At 43.6% G+C, this 10,444-nt stretch overlaps 1 protein-coding gene across 1 annotated transcript in view; it reads left to right on the top strand.

Moving 5' to 3' along the window:
* Positions 1-5,386, top strand: part of CUNH1orf50 (chromosome unknown C1orf50 homolog) — a 7,428-nt gene extending 2,042 nt beyond the window's left edge. Inside the window, exons 3-5 of the mRNA XM_006087230.3 lie at positions 3,397-3,483; positions 3,996-4,127; positions 4,464-5,386. Of these exons, the coding sequence (XP_006087292.1) occupies positions 3,397-3,483; positions 3,996-4,127; positions 4,464-4,649 (405 nt within the window). The 3' untranslated portion in view covers positions 4,650-5,386. The remainder of the gene's footprint in view (positions 1-3,396; positions 3,484-3,995; positions 4,128-4,463) is intronic.
* The last annotated feature ends 5,058 nt before the right edge of the window (positions 5,387-10,444 follow it).

Genomic DNA, 10,444 nt, shown 5'->3' with positions numbered 1-10,444 from the left:
ATCCATTGGGCCTTGATTATGTTCAGAGGTCTTTGTATAATAATGTGCTCAAATTCCCTCACCATAAACATTTCTGTACTTCAGGGTTTTTAATTTTTTTAAATTAAGAAATATTCAAATGTTTAGGAAAGCCCCTTTGGTTCAAACCTTGTGCCTTCTCTTTTCTAGACAGGTAGGGAGCAAAGTATAACTTTTATGGATTAGAAGAATGTCATGTGTCTGTTTAATCAGATCACTCTTAGTGGGAGGGAGGCTTCCAGGGCCAAATTTTAGGCAAACATTTTCATGGGTTACTGAGTAACCATCATGTTTATTACAACGTCCTGAAACAGAAAGAAGGAATATAGTTTTTGTTCTTCAGCCTATCGTCTAGTGAGATATAGCGAATGTATATTGTGCTGCCTCCATTTCCCCCACATTATCATTGTTTGAGAAGCTGAAACAAAAACACTAGAGACAAACAAATTGAATCAAGAATATTTACTGCCTGTGTACTGAAATGTACTTTCCAGCAGGACTGACCTCTGACGTGCCTTTTAAGTATTAATATGTGTTTAGAAAGCTCTGAATTTGTAATCAGACAGATCTGTGTTCAAATCTTCAACTGCTATTTATTAGCTGTGAAATCTTGGACAGGTTGTTTCACCTTTCTGAGTGTGATTCCTAAAATGAGAAAGTGAAGTTGTCATATCCAACTTCATAAGACGTTACGAGAATTAAATCATAATATATGTAAAGGGCCTTAGAATGATTGGGGCCAGAGTTTGTGCTTAGTAATTATGGGTACTCTCATTTCTGTTTTAATTAGGCTCTTATGTTTACAAGGAACAGATTTGCTGCCACCACCTTAAGAAAAATGAACTACTTTAGTTCTAGAAACCAGCTACTCTGTCATTGGCCATAAGGTACCTCATTGTCCTTGGAACAAAATGAAAATTCTTTTGTCATGGGCCATGATCTGGTCCCTGCTCTCTTTTTCACCATCCCCATCCCCACCCCCACTAACTACTCTTCGGCTGCACTGGCTTCAGAAATGCCTGGAAGCTTAGCCAGTTCTTTGCATGCCTGGCCCATTCATCCAGATCCAAGACAATGTCACATCCTGAGTGAGGCCTTTTGTCTGTAGAAGGCTATATCCTACCCCATCTAAATTATTAATGAGTGCCTCTACACATGCGTTCCAATTCCTGCAGTCCTCACCACTCCCTGTTATTAAACCAGTTATCTCATTTGTTTTCTTTGATCTGCTTCTATCACATGACTATGGCAGTTTCCTTCATAATAGTGCATCATTATTCTAAGTACGTGTAATATTACCTTTAATTTTCTTTCTGGTGTCTGTATTACTCACTACAGGGCTGTGCTGTATAGTATGGTAGCTACTAGCTATATAATGGCTGTTGAGGACTTGGAATTTATGGTTAGTGCAACTGAGAAACTAAATTTTAAATTTTATGTAATATTAATTAACTTAATTTAAAAACCTGATAGTTATTGGAAACTTTTACCCGTAAGTATATTTGAAACAATTTGAGTATGTGAATCAACTCAGCTGTAAACTTTATGAAGTCCAAATATAGATCAAGTATTTCCAATGAAAATTTAGCATCCAAATTGATAGGTGCTGTGAGTATAAAATATAAACAATATAAAATATCTTACTAACAATTTTTATTTTATTATTTTTTTTTTTTTTTAAATATATTTTATTGATTTTTTACAGAGAGGAAGGGAGAGAGATAGAGAGTTAGTATGTGAATCAACTCAGCTGTAAACTTTATGAAGTCCAAATATAGATCAAGTATTTCCAATGAAAATTTAGCATCCAAATTGATAGGTGCTGTGAGTATAAAATATAAACAATATAAAATATCTTACTAACAATTTTTATTTTATTATTTTTAAACTATATTTTTATTTATTTCAAAGAGGAAGGGAGAGGGAGAGAGAGAGAGAAACATCAATGATGAGAGAGAAGCATTGACCAGCTGCCTCCTGCATGCCCCACACTGGGGATGGAGCCCGTAACCTGGGCATGTGCCCTGACCGGGAATCAGACCGTGACTTCCTGGTCTATAGGTCGACGACGCTCAACCACTGAGCCATGCCAGCCGGGCTTATTAACAATTTTTAAAATATTAATTAATGTTGAAATGATAAGCTTTTGATATATTGGTTAAATAAAATGTTATTAGAATTAAGTTTAGTTACTTTTAACACAGCTACAAGACAATTTAAAATTACATATGCAACTTGTTTTATATTCTAAAGGACAATTGCATTAGATTTTAAAGCTAGGAGAGATGGTGTAATCTTGACGAAGGTAGGGACCTCTCTCTCATGTTTGTCAATGCATCCAGTGCTTAGCATGGTGTTTGACACACGGTAGTTACTAAATATATATTTGTGGAACAGATAAATGATTGACTCAACTTATTCAATTGTTTCTGTTCACTCATAACACTGGCTTATACCTGACTTTTACCTTAAGCTCTCTCAACTAACTAGCAAATTCTGTTATTATTCTTTAGTTCAAATTCAAGTTTAGCCTCCTAATTTCTTTTTCTTAACTTAATTGTATGCCATTGGAAATTAATCAGCTTTTCTTGAACATAAGCTGAAAGCTTTTGACAGATTTCTGATGCCTGAGTGATAATCCTTCCCAATACATTAATTTGTCACACCATCTCTCCTAACTTTCACATTTATTTATTTGAAGCAATTTCCCTTGCTTTCACACATTTTCTAGCACATGACAGGCAGTCTTATGTGTACATTATAACTTTGTTTCAGGTCTACACCATAGACATTTTAAATAACAATTATGAATGTAAATATAAGTTCAGTTGAGGTATTGATCAGATGAACAGATACTCTCTGTATTTAGCTAGATTCTTATATAACAGGTGATAAGAGCCATATCATACATGTCTGGATTTTCATTGAAAACCCAGCCCTGATTTTAGAAATGTTTAAACATGAAAAAATAAATGGAGACCTAAGGAATAAGCAGGGTTAGTGGGGTGGAGGGATGTATTAGATGGAATCAAATATACATAATCAGTATATTTGGTAGCAAGAGAGATCAGGGTATGTTGGTGGTCCAAAGAAGTTCAGTGTGATTAGAACAGAGTGAAAAGGGTAGAAAGCTATGGGAAGTAGAAAAGAGCACTTAATTCTGTGGTGTGGGGTCATGTCAGGGTTGGCTTCTCATTAGCAGTGCTATTTGAACTGGGCTTTGAGGTGAATGAGAATTCATGGGGGATGGTGAGGTTGGGGAAAATATTTTAGGCATAAGTGAAGATGTTGATGCAACTCTTCACAATTGGGATCTAAATAAGAGCATCATAAGTCTGACCCTTTTTCGACCCACAGTTCAGTTTCTCTCACCTTTAGGCTGATGAATTCGTCCGGGCAAATGCCACCAACAAGCTAACAGTGATAGCTGATCAAATCCAGCATTTGCAAGAACAAGCCAGGAAGGTAAGTCATGGCTTTTAGGCAGGACTTCATTTCCCTCATTTAGTTCATAGGATTGACTGAACTTGCTTATGATCATGTAGCTTGTCTTCAGTACCTTCTAGAAATATAGAGGTATTAAGCAAAATAAAGTAAGTCCAAGAGGTTAAGTATAATCTAAGTTTTTTCACTAGGAGAAAGTTCAGTGAGATAAAGCATTTTGATGGGAAAATATGTTTTCAGTTATAAAAGCAATGTACTTACTACAGAAAAGTAGGAAAGAAATACAAAAATCACTCAAAGCCACTAATGCTTAACATTTTGAAATATATTTCTTCTAAAGGAATTTTTACAGCACAGTAAAATTATAGTCTAATTTTTATCTCTGCAGAATCATCTGATCCCAGCAGTGACTTTTTGTTATGGGGGAGGAAGCAAGATCATAAATATTAATTGGGATTTTAATTGGGATGATCACTGAATATGAGTGCCTGTTACCTCCTATACCTAATTTGTTACCTCTCTGTGGTTCTTAGGTATTAGAAGATGCTCGCAGAGATGCTGACTTGCACCACATAGCTTGTAATATAGTGAAAAAACCTGGCAACATTTACTACCTTTATCAACGGGAGAGTGGTCAGCAGTATTTTTCTATTATTTCTCCAAAGGTGAGAACATTTATTTTTGCACAAAAAGTCTACTCTTAATGTTTGAGAAATTCTTGGCATGTGTGTGAAAATGTAGGCATAGGGGTTGGTAAATGGTTTCCCAGAAAATGGGAGGTGGTGTGAGCCCCAATATGATTCTGAAAAACATACATGTGCTTAAGTTATTTCACAGCCATTATGTCTGCAAAGGGAGGAATCCATAATGTATAATGTTAGATTTTTCCAGGATGATTCTGACTGGTCTGAAGTGAAAAGCCAAAAGAGAAATTTGTGGCATAATTAGGAAATGTCTTTACATCTTATCCTAATCAGAACTGACTCCTTTGCCTTCTCTAGGAATGGGGAACGAGTTGTCCACATGACTTCATTGGTGCCTACAAGCTACAGCATGACTTGTCCTGGACTCCCTATGAGGACATAGAGAAGCAAGATGCTAAAATCAGCATAGTGGACAAATTGCTAAACCAGCCAATGGCCCTGCCTCCAACGCCTGACCCCAACTTCCAGGGACTGACTCACTGAAAATGGACTCTGACAAACAGCTCTCACGGCAAGGACCTGTCACCTCCTTGTTGCCCCCATTCTCTGCCTTGATGGGAGGTGGCGGGAGAAATGAGGATGTGTAAGTGAATCATGAACTTCTTGGAAGGAGACCCTATGTGATTGTAATGCTGTCATTATTAGTTTTAGTTGGGATGGTAATGAGTCACCTCAGTCTTTTTTGGGATCCTCTCTGGGTCACAGATACCCACCCAGTCAGTTTCAGCATACCGGCTAGTGTACTTTCCTTCTCCTTTGTCTCCCTCTATTCTCCTAAGTCAGAGCATTAGAGAAAGAAGAGTTTTTCTTCCCATAAAAAGGTTGGCAAGGATTTCCATAGTGGACTGGTTTTAATTTTTTTGGTAACTAGTGTTTAAGATTGGGTTTAGGCTATTTTAACAGTTGGTGCAGTCAAGCTTCAAATTCATCAGGGAGCTCGGCCGGTGTGGCTCAGTGGTTGAGTGTCCCCTATGAACCAGGAGGTCATGGTTCGATTCTCAGTCACGACATATGCCTGCGTTACGGGCTTGATCCCCAATGTGGGGCATGCAGGAGGCAGCGGGTCGATGATTCTCTCTCATTATTGATGTTTCTATTTGTTCCTCTCCCTTCTTCTCTGAAATCAATAAAAATATATTTAAAATAATAATAATAATAAATTCATCAGGGAACAAGAATGTTATGTAATGGAGGATGATAAACAACTTGGCTTGGCTGCGCTAGTGTGTGTGATTCTGGTATTTTTGCGCTATTGGTGAGGTTTGACTTGCCCTCTCTGCTCATTCTGCCTTGCTAGAGTGACTGGAGAATCTGAGAAAGCACAATGGCCAGATTTTGGGAGGGTCAGCCTCTCAACTCACAGAGTCTGCCCTTAGATCCTTGCTACATGGGTCTCCCCAACAGGGCAACTTTCTTCTATCCCCTCGCCAGTCCATTCTGCAAAGATCAGCTTGATCTTACCTAAGGCCACACAACTCATAAGCAATGGAGCACCCCTCCCCTTCACAAGATAGTGTTTAGTGTTTATTAAGGAGTCGGAGCTTGGGAGGACGGAGCTCCTAAGTGCCTAAGAGTAATTGGGCCTTTGTAGTCTTAAGCAGCATTTGATTCAGTTGTGCACTCGCTGCTTGAAAGGTTTTTTTCCTTCATTTTGATTTGGAATTACAATATCTGCTTTTCTCCTACTTCACCAATTCCACCTTTTCAGCTCCTGGCACATTTTTAACTGCTCTGCGCCAAGCCCTTGGCCCTGTTGACTTTCTAATCCATCCCCTTGACTTTAAATACCACCATATGCTGCTGACTGACATGCAGGTCCAGCCCTGATCTCTCCCTCAAGTTTCACACAGACTGTTTATGCAAGAGCCTTATTTGACATCATTACAAACTTAACCATGTCCAAAGTGGAAGTCTTGAGTTCTCTCCAAAAACCTGTTTCATCACCAGTTTTCTCTGCATATTTCCATCAGCATCTGTCTCGCACTGTTGTCAAGGCCAAAAACCTAAGTCATCCTTGATTTCATTTGTTCTTCCCACACCAATCAGCAAGTCATCTTAGCTCTGTCTTTAAAATACATCCAAAATCTGCCGAAACCGGTTTGGCTCAGTGGATAGAGCGTTGGCCTGCGGACTGAAAGGTCCCAGGTTCGATTCCTGTCAAGGGCATGTACCTGGGTTGCGTGGGTTGCGGGCACATCCCCGGTGGATGTGCAGGAGGCAGCTGATCGATGTTTCTCTCTCATCGATGTTTCTAGCTCTCTATCCCTCTCCCTTCCTCTCTGTAAAAAATCAATAAAATATATTTAAAAAATAAAATAAAATACATCCCAAATCTGACTGTGTCAGACCACCTTCACCACTATCCTCTTGGTTCAGTGGATAGAGCGTCAACCTCTGGACCCTTGGGCTCGATCCCCAGTAGGGGGCGTGCAGGAGGCAGCCAATCAATGATTCTCATCATTGATATCTCTCTCCCTCTCCCTTCCTCTCTGGAATCAATAAAGATTATATATATTTAAAATCGTACTATTTTCAGGACTGGGTGTAAATTACTCAGCTTGTCTATCCAACAAATATGGGGGGTGTGGGTGGGGGTGGAGACTTGGTGTATGCCTAAACGTTCTTAGGGGCACAAAGACACCAGTGCACCGCACAGTGCAAGCCTTGCCCACACGGACCTTACATACTAGGACCCCAGCTTCCATCCCTTTACGGGCTTACCTTCCCGACTCCCTTCCAGTCCGCCTCCCATTCACCATGCATTCTGTTCTCTTCACCTGCCAAGCCTTCCCACACCCGCCATGACCGAAAATAGTCCCCTCCCGTCAGATCTCTCCGAGCCGCACCGCGCTCACTACAAGACCTAGGGCTCCCCAGAAAATTGAGGTCCCTCTTTCGCCAGCTAAAGCCCGGCTGCCCCTCCCCTGTCTCAGGGATTGTGAGCTAAGAGCCAGGGCCAAGAGCCTTGGGACCAGTGCCGCTGCCCCTTGCTTGGCTGGTCCCACTCCGCTGCACAGGAAGCAGGGAAGGACTGCGGCCCCACCCCAGTTAGGAATGCCCTGTTCCCAGGTGAGCGTGAGCGGCAGCGCGTGTCCCTCGAGTGCTGTGAGCGACCAGGTCCCTAGGGGATGGAGTGGTTCCGAAGTGCGGCCACCCAGGCCCGGCTCCATCTCTAGCGCCTTTTCCCACGGGCGGGTCCTCGGCAAGTGGAGCCTGGACTGAATTCCGAACAGCCGGGAGGGGAACAGCGGGGAGGGGGGCTCCGGTGTCTCCAGTTCGGAGGGACCAGCTCAAGAGAGGCCGGCTTTCTGTTGTTGAGGGATGCTGGCCCCGAGGGGTGGGGTGGGGTGGGGTGGGAGCGTGGAGGAGGAGGGAGGGTGTCTCTAAATAGAGTGACTATACCCTGTGTCCTGTGTCCCACACCTGCTGGACCCTCCACTTGGAGCTGCTCACTTCAGTGCTGCTCCTGGGTTTTCCTGGGGGAGGAACCAGCTTGGCCATTCCTTTCTTTTCCTGGGAAACCTCAGGCAGTTCTGCTTGCTCACTCTCCTCACCAGTCTCATGGCTAGTTTTCTTTTCTGCAGTTTCTTCCCTTCAGACCACCCTCCATTTCCAACCCCTATCTGACCCAAACACCTCCTTACTAAACACCATTGCCTAGCCACAGGCTGCAGTTCAAGGTCACACCTGGGCATCCCTGCTGACTTGCCTCCAGTCAAGTGAAACCTTCCCCCAGACTTAGTCTCTCTCTCCCTTTGCACCTGCAGCAACTGGATATCTATCCCCTTGTCCAACCGAACACTTGCCATGCTACCTTCATTGTCCCTACACATGTCTGCCTCCCCTCCCAGACTCGGAGCTTCCTGAGGGTGCAGCCTGGGTCTTGTTCTCTCCACCTCCAGATGACACAGGCCTGCACAGAGCAGGCATCAGCAAATATATTTTTTTAATTGAGTAAATGGAAGATCATGAGCATTGTGTAGATGTCACGTGTGATGAAGCAGCGGAATTGTTGAGAGTTCATTTGAGAAGGCTTCTTGGAGGACAAACTGACCGGGCTTTGGTGCAGGGAGAGACGTAATTGGGTGCAGTGAGAGGATCTCAGGGAAGCACCAGAGTGACGTGCTCTGTTAATGTATCACTCATGGAACAGCTTCTATTGCCAGGCCTCAGGGTGGGCACAGGGAACCTTGGTCCGCACTCACGTTGCTTCTCCTGTAGTAGAGGAGGAAGACAAGATAGGCAATGCCAATACAGAGTGCCAAGTGTGACATGGTGTGCACAGGGACCTGTGGCAGTACAGAGGAGGAGCACCTGACAGGTTTGGGGTGGTATGGGGTGCCAGGCTTCCTAAAGAGGACCACCACCCAACCCAAGACCAGAGGAAGGGCCAGAGAAGGGATTAGCAGGCAATAGAGATAGGAGGCTAAGAGTTGAGCATGGCCTCATTATGAAAATCTTGTATACCAAATGAAGGAGTTGGAATACTATGCCATCCTGAGGGCATTGGGGAGCCACTGATGGCTTCCAGGAAGCTAGGGAGTAATGCCTCATTTATGACCCCCTCCTCTGAGGAACCTTCTCTAAGCCCCTGACCTGCTGCTCCCCTCTTCTATGCTGCCTCAGCATCCTGGTCACTTCAGTGCAGGGTTGAATCTTCTGCTAGACTGAGTTCCTTGAGAAATGAGACCAGGACTTAGACTTTGTGTCCCAAGCACCAGGCACCAATCTTACTCACGATTAAATGTTTGCTGAGTGCATAGATTGTTTCTTTTTTTCCCTCTGGATTTCTATAGCCCTCACTCTCAAGTCCACATTCTTTTACACCTGGGACATGTTCATTATGCTAAAAATAGCATTGACTTGGGAAAGAGGAGACCTGATTCAATCCTGGTTCCACCATTTACTGGGATAAGCTGCTTAACTATCCTGAAACTTCCATTTCCCCATCTGTCAGATGGGGTACCACCAGGAACAGAGTAAGTCTCCACATGCATGCATGAGTTATTTTCCTGGATAGCCTAGGAGTTCCATGGAGACAAAGACCAAGGGTTTCCCCAAGCACCTAGCTCAGTCTGAGTTTACGGTGAATATGCTTGGTCCTGATGGTTGGTAGACAGCAGGATACAGAGGAACCTTATAGAAGTCTTAAGTCTTAGTCTGCCACTTCCAAAGGGTGTCAGTGACCTTGAGCAAAGTTCTTCCCCTCTCTGTGTCTTCTTTGCCTTACCTGGCAAGTAGGGATAGTGATCCTTACCTGGTAGACCTCACGGGGCTAATGAAAACCACAGAGGTGAATGTGTTTTGTGAATGAAAGAAATAACATAGTAGATAACCGAGCATTAATTTTAAAAAACACTGAACTAGTAAAGATGAGGTGTGTCTAATAATTGGCACCTGCTGACTGCCAGTGAAAGGCGGAGTTGCTGGGATGCTGCTCTTCCAGGCAACAGTGGGCTAGGCTGTGATAGAGGTGTCTGGGTTTGCTGGGGTCAGCCTTGAGGCCCAGGAGAGACCAGAATGGAGGGGTTCAGGGGGAGGGAGTGTGCAGCCAGTCCTTTGCCCCCTCCCCTCTTCTCCTATAATTCTGGCTCACATAGTTTCCAGTCTTAGGTTTTCAGTGGCCCTGGCATGAGAAAGTCTGAGGAGTCCCATTGGCTTTGGTGATGTGGTCACTGACACCCTTGGTGAAAGGGTGGCCTGTGGGAACAGTGAACCCACAGTGCTGCCCTGATAAACTCCCAGTCCCAAACTGCAAGTCCAGCCCTTCCCAGCCTCTGACATCTTGGTGTCAGGGTTTATGTGAAAGGACCATGATTGTCTTAGCTCTTGTCCAGACCAGAGGGCCTGGGACTGTACAGAGATGTTGAGTGGAGGCAGAGTCTCAGCTTCCTCACCTCTAAAATGAGTAAGGATTTGCCTGGCCAACGTGGTTGAGCCTCGACCCATGAACCAGGGGCTCACAGTTCAATTCCCAGTCAGAGTATATGCCCGGGTTGCAGGCTCCATCCCCAGTGTGGGGGGTGGGGTGGGTGCAGGAGGCAGTTGATCAATGACTCTCTCTCATCATTCATGTTTCTATCTCTCTTTCCCTCTCCCTTCCTCCCCAAAATCAATAAAAAATATATTGAAAAAAATGAGTGAGGATTAAATGGTGAGAACGATAGCACTGTCTCCTGAAATTGTCAGGATCAGAAGAGAGCACACAGTGAAAGCGCCTTGTGAAATAGTCTATGCTATACACATTCATTTTGTTTGTTTCTCACCTCTTCCTTCCC

Source organism: Myotis lucifugus, unplaced genomic scaffold (assembly GCF_000147115.1).
Source record: "Myotis lucifugus unplaced genomic scaffold, Myoluc2.0 scaffold_37, whole genome shotgun sequence".
Classification (NCBI taxonomy): domain Eukaryota; kingdom Metazoa; phylum Chordata; class Mammalia; order Chiroptera; family Vespertilionidae; genus Myotis; species Myotis lucifugus.
Note: the sequence above shows the minus strand (reverse complement) of the source record. Positions and strands in the feature narration are given on the sequence as shown.